The 19,851-nt window shown below is 46.9% G+C and overlaps 1 protein-coding gene across 1 annotated transcript in view; it reads left to right on the plus strand.

The window, feature by feature from the left end:
- The first annotated feature begins 864 nt into the window (after positions 1 to 864).
- Positions 865 to 19,851, plus strand: part of LOC102204894 (E3 ubiquitin-protein ligase RNF123-like) — a 21,659-nt gene continuing 2,672 nt past the window's right edge. The window contains exons 1-3 of the mRNA XM_005740905.1: positions 865 to 943; positions 1,449 to 1,543; positions 19,697 to 19,782. Of these exons, the coding sequence (XP_005740962.1) occupies positions 865 to 943; positions 1,449 to 1,543; positions 19,697 to 19,782 (260 nt within the window). The remainder of the gene's footprint in view (positions 944 to 1,448; positions 1,544 to 19,696; positions 19,783 to 19,851) is intronic.

Raw genomic sequence — 19,851 nt, forward strand, 5'->3', positions numbered from 1 at the left:
GGAGCACCAGCAATGTTTGTGGCTCCTCCTGCATGGAACAAACGCTGTCCTGATTCATGGAAGCCACAACGAGCCACTAAGTGCACTCGCGTCCATCTTTGCAGGGTAAGATGTGCCTGAAACCGCAGAGCTCCAACTGTCCTGAATCTCTGCAGCACGATTGGCTCATTAACCTCCTGATTTGGTTGCCTATTAGCTTGTTAGTTGCAGGGGTGGGACATAGATAACCATTCAGGTGGAGAGAAGCTGATGATTTACTATCGATCTGTGACCCCGCCCTTACCCGAGGCCACAGACGACAGCAGAAACGAGGCGTGGGTTTAACAAATCGATTTTAGTCTGAATAACGGGATATCGATCAATTAAGTCCTGGGTCGATTATTATTGGCAGAAACACCTGAATCTCAGCTTAAAGCTCACAAAACTATTTCAACAACCACCAAACAGCTAAAACAGTAAATGAGAGACGGTACAAACACGTGGACACAGAGTGTGGATCGTTCACCCGACGGCACGGACACGCCGTCGGGCTGAAAGCCCGCAGCTCACAGGTTCTGATGCTGCAGTTTCGTCACTGTGACCAAAACTGACTGAACCAGCAGCACAAGAAGATCAAACTACGCTTCACGTTTGATAAACGTTGTATTTAATTCGCTCTGACTTCCTGCACAGCTCCTGCTATGTTGATTCATGGTTTTTGATCGACTGCAGAATATTTTGCTTCATGTTTTTCTGTTGTGATGCTTACACCTCTGATGGTTATGCACTGATAAATGATCAGAATTATAACATTTCTGGCTGCCCGAGGCAAAAATCGAATGGGGACGTTCTGAATCATAACGGAGTAAGTTGTATAAACCAGAGATGATACTCAGCAGAAACGAGCTTCGTCTGGACGATGGCTCGGCTCTCAGCGAGTGTCCCCGCAGCCGTTTCCTGCTTGGTGTTCATTAAACACACCGTGTGATTGGTTTGGTAGTTTGTTGGTAGGAGTTCTCTAAAAGTTCAGAGCGAGGCGGCTCAGAACGAAGTTCAGCAAAGTCAGGTTTTCTCTGTGTTCGCTGGTTTAATAAGTGCTCAAACCCAGAGACGGATTCACCGCGGTGGTTACCAGCCGGGCTCTTGGCTTCAGGCTCTCGCTGCTGCTGTTGTTTCTGAGGTGATGGAGAGTAATGTCCCGCCCTCAGCGCAGACTTACAGGAAGTACTTCAACATAATCCTGTAAGTTTTGGAAGGATCCTTTGACACTGCGAGCTCAGGCAAAATGAGATATTAGTTTCATGTCTTCAACGATCTGCATCACACCTGTACAGGTCACCTCTATGTTTACAAACTAACGACATCGCAGAGTTTAGTTTCCTGATGTTTTCACCACATCCAATCAGCTCTCCTTCCCTGCAGAGATCCTCAGATCAGCCCATGAACAGCCCTGTTTGTGTCCCCCACAGACACAGACTACATCAGTGAGGAGGAGAAGCACAGGGTGGAGCTGATGTTGGCCTTTCTCACCGAGGAGTCCAAGCAGGCTGCAGCCAGCACAGCTGTAAGTACACCTGCACCTGTCACACCTGTAAGCACACCAATGTAAAAAACATGGACGTGGCGATGTGACCCGTCGCTCACAGACCTGGTTATGGTTCTGCATCCACAGACTTCATGAGAGCCTCACACAGGCTCAGGTACCTGCTGTTACTGATATGTAACAGCAGCCATTAGGGCGGGGCCATATCATACCGTTCAGGGTAATACCAGTGTAATGTTGGGCAACGACAAGAAAGTGAAACATGGCGATAGAATATGGGTAAAATGCACATGCGCAGTGCCTTTGTTTTCATACACACATGGCGGAAAAAGCATGGCGGCGACGGAGAATAAGAAGAGCGAGAGTGGATCGTTGAATGAAACGATGAACCTGAACTGGTTTGTAAAAATGCTGCAGCTTCACTGGTGTGGAACTGGTTTAGCTTTCGACTCTCAGACACACAACAAAGCACTATTTTTGGTAGCGCATGCTAGCGGGCCGTTGTTATTACCGTGTTGTTTGGAAAATACGGCGCACTTAAAATCAATCCATTTTTCTGAAAGTCGACAGAGCCCCTTATAACCCCGTGTGCCTTATGTATGAACTCTGGTTGTGTTACTGACCTCGAAACTATTTTATGTGCACGGCGCTCGAAAATCTGTCAGATGTTTCAGTACGACTTTGCTGAGCTATGAAGCCGCACCGCTCGATGGATTGTCGGAGCATTACGGCTATCGTAGGCGGAGCCTCGCGGAGTGATACGTGCTGTGCTTCAGCATAATGTTACCGTGTTGTGTGTGTTTAACCTCTTTTTAAGTGTTGTGGATGTTATACATGGTTATGCTGAGGATGTGTCGGCCAGTTTCCACTGGAAATGTCTTTTGGTTAAACTGTCAGCGAGGAGTTTGCACTGTTACATGTTTATATAACTTTAATGCAGATAAAAAACAGCTGCTTGTTGAAGTGGAAATACATTGATGTTGTTTTGCACTAATAAAGTTGAGGAGTTGTAAAGTATTTTGTCTCGTGTCAGTTATATCGTCAGTTATATCGTTATCGCAAATCTTCAAACGTATATCGTGATAAATATTTTTGGCCATATCGCCCTGCTCTAGCAGCCCTATTATTGGTCACATGATTCATTAAAAATGCCCCAACACCGCGCACACAGTTCAGTTCAGGTGAAGCTAGCAGACAGCTAGCAGCTACAGGCACCTGGGTCACCATCCACCTGTCAGTCACAGAGGCCACGCCCCTAAAAAAAACTTTAAATATTGAGCTCTAAAAAGGATTTACTTGTTCAGGAAGTGAATTCTGTCCAATGTGGAGCTGCTGACAGCGGCAACACCATGAAGCCGCTTCTTCTTCTTCTGTTGCTATTAAGGTGGAGTTCTGGCAAATGCATGGGCTCGTCCTTTTATAGCGCCAAAGCACTTTCTGCTGCACCACCCACACACCACTCACAGAGCTTCCATCTATGCCTAAGTGCAGTCTAACACACACAGATGGACATTGGGAGGAGCTCGGGGTTCAGTGTCTGTGGTTATTGCTGCTGGTTCTGGGACGTGCACGCTCTGCATGTTTGCATAAAGCAGGCGCAGTAAACTGTTAGAATAGAGACGTTGTGTTTGAGACGTTGGTATTTATTTATAGCTGCTGAGACTCTTTAAACCTGCTGATGCTGATTGTGCGCTCACAGGAAAACGCCGCTGCCTGTGTGAGGACTAAAGTAAACCTGAACACAACAGAAGGACCTCGCTGATCAATATATAATTAGTCTGTAATTAATAAGTGATGAAGCTGACCTGACCATAGCAGATTAAAAAGTTAAAGTTTGGAAAAACGTGATTGTGAGAGAAAGCCATTTCCTGCGAGGTGTCTGTTCGTCCTGCTCGCCGTCTCCGCGGAGAAACCCGATCCTGGACTCTCCCCGTTGTCTCCACCGCAGAGCTCGGCCGGCTGAAGTGGAGGATTTATTATTGATAAAGCAGGAGAAGCGCTGCGTGTAAATCACTTTCCTGCAAAGTCATGCTCAGAGAACCGGAAATGAAATAAGAGCCAAAATATTATTAGAAGCTGGTAATGAAAGCACAGCGTTCAGTCAGCCTTCAAAGACGGAGACACCGAGGACGTGAAAAATGGAAAAGAAAGCAGAGTGTAAGTGCCGCCTGAGGTGGATTTCCACAAACCCACTAATGGCTCTCTGCTCTCATTCAGCTGCGAGTAGGAAATGACTTTTGCTAATGTGAAGTTATGCTGCTTGTTTGGAAAGTGTTCCTCAGTCCAGACACGCCGACAAATGTTAAGTGGTTTCAAGCTGCAGCGTGTTTTTCACACAAAGCCTCGAAGTACACTCGTCTCCCAACAACACACACCTGAGAACGTCAGATCTCTGATTACACACACACACACACACACACACACACACCATTTACAAACCCAGCTCGGTCTGGCAGACGAGGCTAAACACTGTGAATATACAGCTGTGCCCAGATGTTTATATACACTCATCAGCATGAACGTCGGGCTTTAATTGCTCTGTTTCCAGGGTGAATGATTGTACAGCGACTTTAAAAAACAAGCTTGACACTGTTTGTATTTCCCTACGACGCTTTAATAAGTGGTGCTGAAGATGCTGCAGACGAGGTCTGTTATGGGGAGTGATGACTGCTGAAGGGTCCTCTTTACGGCACAAAAAGGATTTGTTTGGCAGCATTCGTCAGACCGACCGAAGTCCAAGGAACTCAGTGAAGATCTAAGAATCAAACCTGTAGGTTACAGGAGCTGGGAACGTGTCTGCAGAGACACGATCATCATTTCAAACAGCTGTACGTGAGTTTATCCAGATCGGGCTCGGGGTGGTAAAGGGAGACTGTGTGAAAACTCTGACGCTCCCGCTTCAACAGCAGAGGGTCTCCGGGCAGACCATCGCCGTCTTCGTTGTGGAGCGAGGCTACAAACCGCTGCTGTGTTTCTATGTGCCGCATCATTTCCTGTTAAACTCACAGGTCACGCTCGAGCCAGACACGAAGAAGTAACCGAAGCATTTTACACCAGATGTTTCTGAGAAATTCGAGATGTAAGCGCTTCACCCAGAAAAACCTTTTCAAGATTTATGTAACCACAACTTTGTATGATCGTTTAAACATTTATCAGGAGAACTACGAGTTCTTCTATTTTTAAAGAGTCTTTGCAGGCGCAGGATGTTTGAAGCATCTTATTCTGGGAACAGTGGGAGCGAGGCAGGTGTGGTCCCAGTTATTCTCTGAGGACCAGACTAGACGCATGAACACGATCACAGAAAAGCTTCGATCGAAAGTTGTTTATGTGATCTGCAAACAGTCCCCACGTCTGTGACGCATCCTCTCGGTTTATCAGCACGAGCACTCTGTGCAGGTACGGCCGCTGGGTCGCCGCCTCCTTCTGTTGGGGCAGGGCTACTTTCCGCTATAAACACGCCCCTTTCACACAGTGGCGCTTTCTTCAAAAACACTGTTTGCTGTCTGATCACAGCTCACCGAGGCCTGTTGTCATTCGCCGTCACACATTCACACTGAGAAGCACCAAAACAGAAAAATCACGTAGCACCCAGGCTTCCTCGTAGACCCCAAACAGGTGTGGAGGTGAGTCTGACTCTGGTCGTTTTTCATTTATTGTGTTGTTTGTGGAAACGCACCGCTCTCTCAGATGGCCCCACCCCTCCCTGAGCCTGGGTCTGTGAGCGCTTTGCTCGTACGCAGTCATCTGATTGTTGGGTCTTTATAATAAAGAGCGCTTTGAGGCGACTGATTTGGCGCTAGATAAATAAAACTGTGTAGAATTGAACGTTGCAGTTTTTCCTGCGCGCTGTGTAATCCTGCAGGAATTTATTACCATCACAGAGCTTATCGAGCAGGATTACCCCGGTGCAGGGAGGGCGGGCACCACCTCTGCAACCTCCTCACAAAGAGTTACGTCTGTGGAATATGGTGCTTATCTCCGTGGCAATGCAGGTGGTTATTAGGTCAAAGGTCAAACCTTCATGGCTGATCGTTTTTCTGTGACTTTCAGTCTGGAGTGTGGAGCCTGTAAAACAGGAAACGAGCGAAGCACCAGTCAGCGGTTTTGCTTTCGGCGCCGACTTCCCGACACTTTGAAGCGTTTGCAGGCTGCTGGCTCTCTGATACTCACACCTAAGATCGTTCTTTTCTTCTCGCGCGTCTTTAATGGCAGTGGAAACTTGTGTCATAATGGATGCTGACTTTCCAGGTCTCAGAAAGCCGCGGTCGCAGAGACGGGCCTGACCCCAGCACAGCCCTGCAGACGCCACTTTCAGCTGCTCGTGTGAGATTAAATCATCAGGCTGTTTGAAAAGCTGTCAGGGCGGTTAGCTGCTGCTGTCCATCGATCGTTAAAGCACGCGCACGCACACACGCACGCACGCACGCACGCACGCACGCACGCACACACACTCTGACTGCTTTCTCTGTGTTTGCTGATGTTCGCCAGGACAGCACACAGGATGTCAGGGCAACCAGCTCCATGGAGATGGGTGTTAAAGCTCCAGTGATTATCCTCTGGATGGTGTGTGTGTGTGTGTGCGTGCGTGTGTGTTAAATCTGCAGTGTTTTACAGCTGAGAGCTGCTCAGGTTTGGACTTGATGTTCTGCCTGGTCGGTTTCGTCGTCACAGCGTGATTGTGGTGTTTGATGTTCGTCTGTGAGAGGTCGTCACCCTGAACTGTGACTCGCACGTAAAAAACACCGAAGAGTAAAAACCAGAGTGGAACGTGTTCAGTTTGAATCTTGACCAGTTTGATCAGGTTGGTCAGGACCAGTTTCCACCTGACTGAGTCACATGATTGTAACCAGTGACGCCCTAAAGAAAGCAAATAACAGTAAAACTAACTTATATTTGACGGTTTGTAGCCTTTGATGGTGTGATGCTAACTATAACGTTATATCGTACGTATACAAACATAAAGGAAACAAGCGAACAGCCGGGCTAACTGAAGCTAAACTGCAGGGAAACCACACTCGTCTCCAGTTTAGAGGAGCCGTGTTTGCTCTGTGTTGGATGTTGCAGTTTTAACACCAAAGGCTTTCAGAACCTTCAACAGGTCGTGTATTACAGTGCACTGCTCAAAAGCACCACCAGAGGGCAGCCAGGTGAACAATGAGCAACATGAACCAACAGTGTTTACGGTGCTTTCTTCATCCTTCTGTATTTGTCACCAAGTTATCTTCAAACAGTGAATAATGAGACACTTTGGGAAAAACTTTGATGGTTTTAGGACGACATCATGTTGTTTATGTGCAGCAGAGCTGCACTGAGTACTTTCAGCAGCACCTCTGTAATGGAGTAGTTTGCAGTACTTCAGTTTGACTAAAGGAGGTGAAAATAAGCTAAAATCTTCTTGTGGTTTCTGTGTTTTCACCGACTGCAGACGAGCCTTCATCGTGACTCCGTCTGTGACGATCGCCTCCTTTCAAAGTAAAATAAGACTTTAAACAGTAAGTCTGTGTCTGTACTTGAGCTTTGTAGGAAACTTTATTTACAAATGTACATTATAATTCAACAAAAACTAACAACGACACATCCTGGTGTGTCATGAAGTCAGAGGCTGACATTTCTTTCAGCTAACGATCCGATCAGCCCGACATCCTGTCTGCGTTTATATTTACACGCCAGCCAGCTCGCCGTTACAACCGCCGATCCTGATTGGTGGAGCAGCGTCAGAGGAATAACAAGGATTTCATATTCTGCTCACAGGAATTTATTTTCACGTTTCCTCGCCTCCTTCACGCGCCACCGGCTGCCTGAACTTTGACCTTTCCAGCAGAGACGCCGTGTGTTTCGCTTTGCATGAGGCGCTCATCGATGGCGGGTTAAAGCCTGATTGTTCTGCTTCTGAACCGCTGATGCATGATATTAGACTTTTCAAAGGACCCTTCATAAAGGTGTCCTCTTCCTCACCTCTACGTTCTTCTTCTGTGGTTACAAACTGGGGACAGAGACCAGCTCTCATCAGTAGACTTGTAGTCAAGACGGAGACAAAAGCGTCTTTAAACTGCAGCCAGATGCTGCTTCGGTTACGGGTCTCAGGCATATCCACGTGTTCTTGCTCTCGCACAGCCCTCCTCACCGCTGTCCACTGTCTCACTCACTGAGAGGACCGACGGATGCTCCACTTGACTGTCTCGTCCATCACCCTCTCTGTTTTTCACACAATGATATTATCCTATATCCTCGCATGTGATTGGCCGCAGTATGGAGTGATTGGAGCATAGCTGCGCCGCTGTGTGAGAGCTGAGCAGCCAAAGGAAATTAAGTGAGGAGCGGCTCTCGCTCAGTGGGAGTCGACTCTGATTCACTGCAAAGCGCTCTGTAAGCACGGCTCTTAGAGCTGACGCTTTTGAAATGACACATTATCGAACGTTACGTTGCGTGTCATGGATGCTGTCGACCACGTGTCGATCTGAGACAGCAACACTGTCTTTATAGAAGACTGGCCTCGAGACATCCAACTCTATGTTTAAGGTGCGTTTAAACACGTGACCTTTGAACTTAATTTTCAAAAAGCGGGCACCACTACCTCGGTACGCTCGTGTTGTGTTTAATGTTGTGATGATGAAACTGACTGTACCTGAGCAGCCAATCAGCACTGGGGATCAGATGAATGCTGAGGACAGGATGCCGGCGACAGCGTGACTGCAGTTAAACGTCACTGTTCTGCGTACAGGTGCGTCAGGTCTCAGGTCACTGCAATCACACAGGCGTTAAACCTTAAATCAGAGCTGCAGTCGTTTTAACTAAATACTACAAAAGTTTCGGTTCGTGTGTCTTTGTTTTGCTGTATTTTTGTATCTGTGCTGCGTTGAGTTTACATCAGTGGCGGTAAAAGCTCTGAACGCGCTCGTGCTCCATGCTGGCACCGCCCCTTTAGATGAAGCCTCCAGTTCAGCTGTGGTGAGAAAAGCTTCAGACTGTGTGGTTGAGTACTGGCAACGAGCTGAAGACCTCGAGGTCTGAGGCAGAACCAGGCTCAGGGAGGGGCGGGGCCATCTGCTGTGATTGGTTGGGGTGAGAGAAGGAAGACAGGATAAAGACATGCTGTGGAAGAGAGACAGAGGTTAATAACAGATATGATTCAATGCAGAGAGGTCTGTTAACACATAGTGAGTGAAGAAGAAACACCCAGTGCATCATGGGAATCCCCGGCAGCCTACGTCTATTGCAGCATAACTAAGGGAGGATTCAGGGTCACCTGGTCCAGCCCTAACTATATGCTTTAGCAAAAAGGAAAGTTTGAAGCCTAATCTTGAAAGTAGAGATAGTGTCTGTCTCCTGAATCCAAACTGGAAGCTGGTTCCACAGAAGAGGGGCCTGAAAACTGAAGGCTCTGCCTCCCATTCTACTTTTAAATACTCTAGGAACAACAAGTAGGCCTGCAGAGCGAGAGCCAAGTGCTCCAATAGGGTGATATGGTACTACAAGGTCATTAAGATAAGATGGGGCCTGATTATTTAAGACCTTGTATGTGAGGAGCAGGATTTTGAATTCTGGATTTAACAGGAAGCCAAAACAGGAGAAATCTGCTCTCTCTTTCTAGTCCCTGTCAGGACTCTTGCTGCAGCATTTTGGATCAGCTGAAGGCTTTTCAGGGAGTTTTTAGGACTTCCTGATAATAATGAATTACAGTCGTCCAGCCTGGAAGTAATAAATGCATGAACTAGTTTTTCAGCGTCACTCTGAGACAGGATATTTCTAACTTTAGAGATGTTGCACAAATGGAAGAACGCAGTCTTACATATTTGTTTAATATGTGTGTTGAAGGACATGTCCTGGTCAAACATGACTCCAAGGTTCCTCACAGTGTTACTGGAGGCCAAGGTAATGCCATCCAGAGTAAGAATCTGCTTAGATACCATATTTCTAGGCTTTTCAGGGCCGAGTACAATAACCTCAGTTTGATCTGAATTAAGAAGCAGAAAGTTAGCAGCCATCCAGAGTAAGAATCTGCTTAGATTTCTTCCTTGTGAGTCTGTTGAGCATCAGAAACTGGACGGGTGAGTGTTTGTGTCGCAGCTGCTTCATAAGAGCCTGAAGATTATACTTCATCTTTTTTTATTCGTCTTAATTTTTGAGATTTTTAATTATCTTAATTTAGTTTTTAAAAAAGATGTTTTGTGGAGCTGAATACTTTCTGCTCTCCGTCCTTCCATCGATGGGATAATGAAACCCAAACACTCAGTGACGCCTGAGCGGATGGTCGTGTGCTGCCTCTGCTCTCTGTTGAAGTCATGATTGCTCCTCATCATTAGCATCATTACCCTCTGTCATCTGTTCCTCGCTCGCTCTGTGGATGCTTGCTTTTCTCTCCTCCTCCCGCCCCCACACTTCTTTGTTTTTGCCCCATTTTCTCCTCCTGTGGTATTTTGGACTCTCGGTCCACTGATGACATCGACCGTCCTCCTGTGGGCCTCGCTGCCCTCAGACCGTCTGCCGTCAGGACTCAGATTCTGCCTCAGATTTGCACACATGCAGCCTGCAGGCCACATCAAAGCTACCACCCCACACACACCGCGTTTCTGAGGTTCCTGTGACAGATTGTGGTATTTGTGTTATTTGTGCGCTACTCAGCGTCTGTGACCCGACAGCTGCTTGATGGTCGTCTGCAGAAAGCTTTAAGTGTCTGTTTTCCTGCCAGGACAGCACGGCTGCAGATTCCCTCAGTTTACACATCCAAATATCGATCTGATACCAACGCTGGTATTGGCAGTTCGGGTCCTATCACACAGCAGTCGCCTGAGAGTGTTAGAAAAACCAGTCACAGCCGAACATCTGAATTGTAAGTTGCTAAAAATCAGGTGATCACCTCTGTCGCCAGATGGAGTCGCCGAGGAGACGTCGCTCTGCTAACCTAAACTCTCGCTGCTTCGAGCTTGCAGACGATGATGGTGTCTGCGGGTCGGTCTGCAGAGTGAGGAGATTTTCACTTCCTGTGATGTGACTGTAACACGTCAGTGCAGCTAAATGCAGCATGATTAACAATAGTCTGAGGAAATTATGTTTTTAGATCTTAGTGATACATTTATTCCCAGAGGCTTTATTAAAGATGAAGCTGCCAGCCAGGAAGACAGAGGAGGTTCGTGTGGAGGTGGACGTGCAGAGGAGGCTGCTGGGATGGAGGCAGATGATCCTCTGTGGCGCCCCCTAAAGGCAGCAGCTGGAATATGAAGAACTCTGCGGTCGTTTGTTATCTTTGCGTTGGTTTGTGCGTCTGAGCTTCATGGTGTCGGCTGTGCAGACACACGTGTTTGAACCGTCCTCGCTCCACTGTAAAAAGTTTGTGTATGTGTGTCAAATTACTTACATACAGAATACATCTGCACTGTCTCACATCTATAAAAAAGAAAAAGACCCTTTAGACCTGGCTTCATACAGACCGATCAGTTTAATTAATGTAGATAATAAGATAGTTGGAAAGATTTTAGCAAGACGCCTGGAAACAGTTCTACCAACAATTATATCTCAAGACTAGGGATGGGTATCGTTTAGGTTTTATCCGATACCGGTGCCAAACCGGTACTTTTGAAACGGTGCCGGTGCTTAAAGAATAGAGAACACAAACTTTGTCCAAAAACCTCTCATGTTCAGCTGGTTTTTGTAAAAAGATAACAATGTTAGCCTTTTCTGCAGCTATGGGGCATATATGGTATCTTGGCTGGAAGCAGTGCTTAAACAATGGAAAAAACACAAACTTTGTCCAAAAACCTCTCATGTTCAGCTGTTTCCCACTTCTTCTTTGGTCATTTTAGCCTTTTTGTCCAGGGTGAAGGGAGTATCTGCCATCAAACAAGAGGACAGCCGCATGTAGCTATGATGGTGTTTGCTAGTTCACCTTACATGCATTAATGTAATAACGTGGTTAGCCTACTCAACGTAAATTACACACGAACAACATGAAGCTACTCACGCAGAGAAGAACGGCTGCTGCTGCATCATCATCCTCATCATTTCTGCTACACTGGCAGGGCTAGGGGCCAGGACTCTCCTCTTCGGGTTTTTGGGGGATGTTGCTAACTCCGGGTCCGATAACAGGCACCACACCCGCAGTAGATGTGCTCGGTGTGAGGTCTCGCAGCAAGCTATCAAATACGGCGCATTTCTCGGCTTTAAAAAAACGCTATGCGTCGCCAGGTGTTTCATCGGATTCTTGGTGTTACCTCCTTTGACAGTATCACAGTATCAGCTTAAAGCACTTGTTGCTGCTGAGTTTGCATCTTTTGCTGTGAAGTACAGCCAGACTTTTGACCGCGCCTTGGGCATTTTTAATCTGTAGCTCTGCTCTAAAAGAACGTACGTACCTGGCCCCGCCTACTATCCTCGGAAACGTAAAATGATTGGCTAGAATCTAAAGTGTGTCACAGCTCAGGAAAATAAAGCACCGAAATAAAGCACCGAAATGTGCGCTGCTTTTCGGTCTGGTTACTACCGTTTATGTCAGAACGATACCGGTAACCATCCCTAGTCAAGACCAAACAGGATTTATTAAAGGCAGGCAGCTGTTTTTTAATATTAGGAGACTGCTAAACATTATCTATACGCAAGACAAGCATAATCCAAACCCTGAAATTTTACTTTCCTTAGATGCAGAGAAGGCCTTCGACAGGGTGGAGTGGGATTATCTCTTCTCCGCCCTGTCGAGTCGAGGTTCGGATTTGGCCCTAAATTTATTTCTCTGGTTAAACTACATCCAACCAAAAGTGTCGGTACAAACAAACAATGTCCACTCCGACTATTTCAATCTGAATCGCTCAACAAGGCAAGACTGTCCTCTCTCACCTCTGCTTTTTGCATTAGCTATTGAACCCGTTAGCTCTTCTACGGCGCTCAACAGAGGAACATACGGGGATTCAAAGGGGAAAAGCAGAACATAAAGTCTCGCTATATGCAGATGATTTACTACTGTATATCTCTTACCCTGCAAAATCAGTCCCAGTCATCATGGAGACTTTGCAAAACAAAGAAGTGTCAGGGTACAAACTGAATTTATCCAAAAGTGTGCTGTTCCCAGTCAACTCTAAAGGAACTCTACATTATATGATGAAACCAAAAATAACAGACAAATGGATCAATCTACCAACTTTACTAACAGGAAGAATAAACATTGTTAGAATGAATATTATTTCAGTGTATCCCTATTGTGATTAATAAAGCCTTAAATAAATTAGACTCCTTAATATCCTGTTTCATATGGAACAGAAAGAACCCAAGAATCAAGAAAGGCGACCTGCAGAGACCGACAGGTCAGGGAGGGATGGGGTTACCATGCTTCCGTATGTATTGTTGGTCATGTAATGTTCCTTCCATGTTGTTTTGGTTGTGCACTAAGGGGGCTGACTGGACAGCGATGGAAAGTGAAAGTTGTTACCCCTCCTCATTAGAGGCTATGATCTATTCAGCTCTCCTTATCCCTAAACACGACCTTAAGAGTCCTGTAGTCTCTCACACAATTAAAATCTGGACACAGATAAGGAAACATTTCGGGTGTAAGGAAGCTTCCATACTAACTCATGAATAACGCAACGTTCACACCATCACTTTCAAACATCTCATTTCTCCAGTGGAACCACAGAGGGCTGCACTCAAAGGATTTATTCATCAACAAGGTTTTTCCCACATTCCAGAAACTGCAAGAAAAATTTGACTTGCACAGTAATGACGTCTTCAAATACTTACAGATCAGAAGCTTTGAAGGGAGGCTTTTTCCATCCTTTCCAGATCGGCCCCCAGACTCTGCCTTAGATAACTTATTCCAGTTTGATCCACTCAAGAAAGGACTAATAACAAAAGTTCACAATGCATTGTCACAACTGGATGGAACTGTCACACTTGACTATCTGCGACAGGCCTGGCAGTGTGGCCTGGGTACGAGAATCACAGACAGTCAATGGACAAAAGCCCAGGAAAATGTAAACTCTTCCTCTGTTTGTATTCGTCATGGACTCTTACAGTTTAAAGTGCTACACAGACTCCATTTATCAAAGTTGAAACTGTCAAAAATGTAAACTCGTCCTGTGAAAGATGTAAACAGCAACCTGCTTCACTGGCGCGTGTGTTTTGGAACTGTCCCTGTATAACAACATACTGGAATAATGTCCTTCAAACCCTGTCTGAGATTCTAATACAAACTCTGAAGCCAGACCCAATCTGCGCTTTATTTGGAGTGAAGCCGGTTGTTGTAGATTTGTCAGCCACCCAAAATAACGTAATACGTTTTGTGACGCTGCTGGCACGCCGTTTAATTTTACTAAACTGGAAACAAAAAGTGCCTCCTACCACATCAGCGTTGACACAAGATGTAATGAGACCTTTGCAGCTGGAAAGAATTAAACTCCTATTAAGGGGGAGGAATTCTGTTCAACCTGGCAACCTTTCATAGATCTCTTCAATACAGCACAGATATAAACGATCACTGAGCCTCATTGGTAGCCTGACGAATAACATCCTTTGTTGTTGTTGTTTGTTGTTGTTCTTTCTTTTGTTTTTTTCCCATTCTGTTCAACTTTTACCGTATATATGTAACCAGTTATATTTGAATCTTTGTCATCTTTATGGAAAGAGAAAACTGGAAAACCAAGTAAAGGGATTTGGGGGGGAAAAACACAAAGCGCCAATCAGCAGCCAGGATATTCGACTCCAATCGTGAACAAAATACATGACCTAAAAACCCAGTTATCATGCAGTAATACAAAAGGCAGAGTACTCTCACAGTACTGTCAGGAACATGCTCAGAAGACTCACGGACACAAGTGACTCTCAGGTTATTGAAGCCCTTCAAAATAAAAGCTTTAGCTGTTTTTGGTGGAAATGAAGGAAGATGGAATTTTATGGACGGTCCCCTCAGACATGGCGATGGGACGTTTGGCCCTCGGCGAATCCCGTCGGCTTCTCGGAGTCTTTCGTGGCTCTGAGTCGAGCCTCCTCTGCAGGCTGTGTGTTTTTCTCTGCTTGTCTTTGCCTCCTTGTTGTTCTGAGGCCATCCCTCCTACATTTTGTGTCCTCGTTATGTTCGTGCCAGTCTGTGCACACTCTGAAAGCCTCGGGTTCCCCAAACTTGGATCTCAGCTTTGTGTTGTGTTTTTGACATCCTAATCCTTCACTGTCGCCTTCCTCCCCCTTTGAGCTGAATTATAAACCAGAGGACAGAAAATGAGTTACAGCTTGTGTTTGACAGCTGGATTCAGAGACACATGGAGCTCTGTAAGGTTGTTTGAACTGTCAGCAGAAATCTTCCTGTGAGTTTGTTGTCATGTGACCGTGTTGGTGTGAGATGCAGAACGACACGATATCGTTCACATCAGCGAGCATTGAGCCACGACGCTTTTCTTCGGTAACGTTTTGTCGTGTTTCTCCTCAGAGTTCTCCTGCAGCTAGAAATTAATCAAAGTGTGAAACCGGACCTGAACTTCAAATTGGATGTGAACAGCAGAGCTCGCTGATTTAAACGATGCTCTGAGGACGAGGACTCAAGCTGACCGATGCAGGCTCCTGTGTTTATCGCGTCAGACTCATGTTTTTGACTCCAATCCCGTCCTCGTGCGTCCTCAGCTCCGCAGAGGATTCTCACTCGGGCGAGTGTGCAGGTCCTCTGATGCTGCACAGTGATGATCCTTACTGTAGTTTGCTAAAGGTAGCTAAAGATAAACTTGGTTCTTCCCAAACATTTTTAGTTTTGCATGTTTTATCTTCACTTTTCTGGGTTTTCTCCAGATTTTCAAGTTTCCTCCTCCCATCCAAAGACACATGTTAGGGTCACCAAAGCAGTCTTAGAATAGATGCACAGATCACCTTCTCCATGAGCTCAGGGGGCCCTGAGGTAGCCAAGACACGAGCGATCTCTCCTGGGCCAGTTGGGCACACCTGAAACAGCTCACCTGAGAGGCTGTAGCAGGCTTCAAGCACAGATGCTAAACCACCTCAACTGGCTCCTCCCAGTGTGGAGGAGTAGCAGCTGTACTCCAAACTCCTCAACCCACGACGGAGCCCAGACTCAGTCGAGCTCGTTCCCACTGCTTCTGTCTTTCAACCAGTTTCTCCTTCACACTTCTCAGCTCCTCCTCCTCCTCTTCAGCTTCTGCACCATTCATCTGTCCACGTTGAAGACCCTGAGACCTTTCTTCAGCTGAGAACGTCAGCATCAGACTGCTGATTCTCATGTCAGACACTTTAGACCAAAACCAAACCGTGCTCTGGTCCAACATCCTCAGGCAGGTGACCGGTCCAAGGTGTACAGACTCACTCTTTATCTCAGGGGTGGGGAACTCCAGGCCTGCAGGATCTCACCCTGGGTCAACACACCTGAATCAAATGATTAGTTCATTACCAGCCTCTGGAGAACTTCAGGACATGTTGAGGAGGTCAGTTATCCATTTAAGTCAGCTGTGTTGGATCGAGGACACATCTAAAACCTGCAGGACAGCCCAAAAGGCCACATCAAGCTAACCCTCAGCATCCTGCACTCAGAAGCTGATAGGACAGCGTGATGCTGCAGTGAGTGCCTGTGATCGGTCCACTGTAGGAAGTCTCAGGACATGTTCTTATCTGCAGTGTTCAGCACACGTATGTTAGCTCAGCGTGGCCCCTGTGGATGGACTGATGTTATCTCCAGATATTGTATTTATTTTTACAGTGGAAACAGCATGTCAGTGATCCATGCATCATGCTGCATTCTCATTGGTTGATGAGGACTTACACTGTGGCCAGTATAAATACGTTCCCAGACCATTAACGGTTAATTTCACTGAGGTCTTGAAGGATGATTGCTCTCTCTTACTTCATCTGTTAGAATGAATATTAATGAGCTGAACTATCTGAAGTCTCCTGTAATGGAGTCAGAGGTTGATGATGATTTGCATACGTGCGGCCGTGTGGAGGAGGTGGGATCAGAGCGACAGCTGCTGAAGAGCGAGGAGGCGGCAGCTGAGGGAAACTCCAGCGGCTGCGCTTTCACACCAGATTTAGAGAAGAGGAGGGCGAGAAGGAGCTGAAGATGACGAGGAGCAGATGGAGAGAAGCAGCAGGAGTGCATGAGCGTGCACGACTCACGAGTTTACCTGCAGAAAAAAGTATGTGTCAATGAAAGTGTTTACGTTTCATCCTGTCAGACAGGAAGTGACCATCTCTCTGCTCCTCATCAGCAGAAATGTTTCGTTCCCCCTTCGTAACACCTGTATGCTGGGGGGGATGTTTGCATTGTTAGGGGCGTGGCCTATTTGACTGACAGGTGGGCTACACCTGTGCAGGTTCGGTCTCTCGCTGTTGACTGTGTGACCGGTAAAAGGCTTCAGTCGGCCCATTCTTGTGAAAAACACGAGCTCTGTAATTCTTCTGACACTGATCTGTTTCACAGTCTGAGCAGAGACCCACTCCACTGTTATCAGAGCGTTTCACACCTTCGAGTGGGCGTAAATCACTTCATATGAAAACATAATTTTAACATTTAGCCGCTTTGCTGTAGATGCAGTCGGCTCGTCACCAGCAGCTCATTTCCATCTTTCTGCCACTTTTCCACTCATGTCAGCTGCTGCTTTCAGCTCATTATGTGACCTCGTTCAATCGAGAGCTGCACAGTTAGCGTTAAAAACAGAATAAATTTAAAGGGACGGGATTCTTTCATCACAAACACAAGTGTTCAGACTCAGATCAGAGAGTCGCAGGTTGGTTTCAGGACTGGAAAACAAAGGTGGTTTTCAGTAAACGGTTTCTTCTCTAATCTTCAGTCGAAAAGCAGCGAGAAGAGAAAAACATCAGGTGATGAAATGAGATGAAGGTGAGGTGGGAGGAAAATGTGAAGGGAAGCGGACTGAGCTGAGAGAGTGAGGTGTCAGAGGTCCAGAGTCTTCAGAGACTTAAATGAACAATCAGCGGCAGAGGAGAGGAAGGTGTCAGGCGAGGAGGAGGAGGTGCTGAAAGGAGACGCAGCCAGGGAGAGAGTATTGATTCCTCTAAACGCAGGGGATTAACGGCGGTGAGGAGGAGAGAGAGAAGAAGAAAGCAGAGGTGACGGGTAATCACCCGACAGGCGGGTTCCCGCCTGCCGCGTGTTCCCTGGAAGCAGCTTTTGACGGCATGCTGTGTGCGAGTTTTTTTTAATTAACTTATTGGGAATTTCGGTTGTTTATAACCCACACCTGCCACTCAGGGAGAATAAGGGTGACCCAAAAAACTCACATCAGAAAATCCTGCTGATATCTGCACTGATGTGGACGGGTGGCGTGTCAGGACGCCACGTAGGTCGATGGAAATGGAAGTGATCAGCCTACAGAGGGCTCAGTTCAAAGACGCCCTGAAAATCAATGTGAAAACATGATGCAGCGGGCGCTCGGTAGTTTGGACGGCCCCCACGTGCTTGTACACATGCTCGATGTCACGCTGTGGTGGGCATAGTTTGTGATGTGGCGGCAGGGAAGGCTGACACACCGGAGCACCATCAGCAATCACGCCTCTTCGCATAAAAACAATGAACTGGGTCCTGAGTTGTGTATGTGTGGCTGGCCCGGTGTGTAAGTGATGACAACCGAAATAAAGGAAAGCGTTTGAAAGTACAAGAACGTGGTCGAGTCTGCCACGCATCTTCTACACACGTCATTCTTAATGAGTTGATGGATGGCATCCTGGGGAACTCCTCCCACATCTGGACCAGCTCATCACTGAGGTGCAGCCTGGCGGCGTCGGGTGGACCGAAGCATCCTGTCCTACAGCTGTACTGTTGGATTCTGGTATCAGTATCTTCATCTTCGACCCAGGGCAGGCGCTGACACGGGTCCAGTCCATTTATGAAGTGGCTCCCCGCTGCACAGCTAACACTACGCTGTGTGTTACAGTGTGTTACAGTTACAGTAGGTTACAGTGTTACAGTGTGTTACTGTGACAGTGTGACAGTGTGTTAGTTACAGTGTGTTACAGTTACAGTGTTACAGTGTGTTACAGTTACAGTAGGTTACAGTGTTACAGTGTGTTACTGTGACAGTGTGACAGTGTGTTAGTTACAGTGTGTTACAGTGACAGTGTGTTACAGACTCCACCTGTTTCTGAAAGAAAACATGTTTAAAGCTCGTCTACCGATTCAAATGACGGGGTGTTCAGAGTCTGAACGAGATTATTTCAGGAGGTTTTCTTCTCAGCAGCAGCCTGACTGCTGTGTGCAGTGGGTGGTGAAAAGTGACAGAGGAGGACATGCAGGAGGAGGTGGAGGCGTGACATCCAGGTGTCGATAGGTTGGAGGCTTCGTGCTGTGTGGCTGCAACAGAGAGAGACAGGTGGACAGCGGGAGGGTGGGAGTCAAAGGAAGGAATACATAAAGGAGGGATTTGTGTGGACGTGTTAACTGCTGCCACACAGAGCAGCTCAAGATTTGGGAGGCTGGAATCATTATGCACGTTTTTAACATTTTTCTCTCTTATTTTGAAAGTCTTTGTGTTTCCCTCTCAGATGAGTGGGTGCAGCATCACCCACAGGTTTGTGGCAGCGTTACCATGATGGATGTTGGTTTTCTGCAGGTAGAGATCTGTGTTGGTGTTATCCACAGCAGCAGAGACGGCTGCTGATGGGCACGCAGTCACGCCCAGGTAGAAACTGGAGCTCCGCCTTCTGGACGCTCTGTTAGTACAGTAACCTCACAGCAGCCATGTTACTGGTCACATGACTCATTCAAAAGGCTCCAACAGCACAAACAGGAAGCAGAGGTCCAGTTCAGCCTATCAGACACCTCTCAGTCAAAGGCCACACCCCTAACGATGCAGACTTTAAATGATCTATGTAGACCAAACAGCTTGTGCCGTTTGTTAAACTGTCAGTGTGACCTTTCCCCTCTGTGGGAGTTTCACTCTGTTGATGAGCACGCTGACCGGCACCTAAACTTTACAGATGTGTGCGAGGGAGGTGCTGGGAGGAGGTGAGGAGGAGTGGAGGCTGAATCTAGTGAAGAAAGGTTGTGAAGTGAAAACATATGAAGGGAGCAGATGGGCTGAGAAGGCAGCGAGTGTGAAGAGCGGGTGTTGATGTCTGCGGGAAGAGTGTTTCCCTTCGCGCCCGCGGCGTTAACTCACATGTCCCATCATGCACTGGGGCGAACGCCGGCAACTGAGACAACAAAGTGACTGATGAGTTTGTCTTTTCTGTCCTCAGCCCACCAGCGAGGAAGACCTCTGTCCCATCTGCTACGCCCACCCCATCTCTGCCATCTTCAAGCCCTGCTCACACAAGTCCTGCAAGTGAGTCGCGCACACACACACACACACACACACACACACACACACACACACACACACACACACACACAC

The sequence above is a fragment of the Pundamilia nyererei genome, unplaced genomic scaffold, assembly GCF_000239375.1.
Source record: "Pundamilia nyererei isolate P.nyererei 1_Seehausen unplaced genomic scaffold, PunNye1.0 scaffold00105, whole genome shotgun sequence".
NCBI lineage: Eukaryota > Metazoa > Chordata > Actinopteri > Cichliformes > Cichlidae > Pundamilia > Pundamilia nyererei.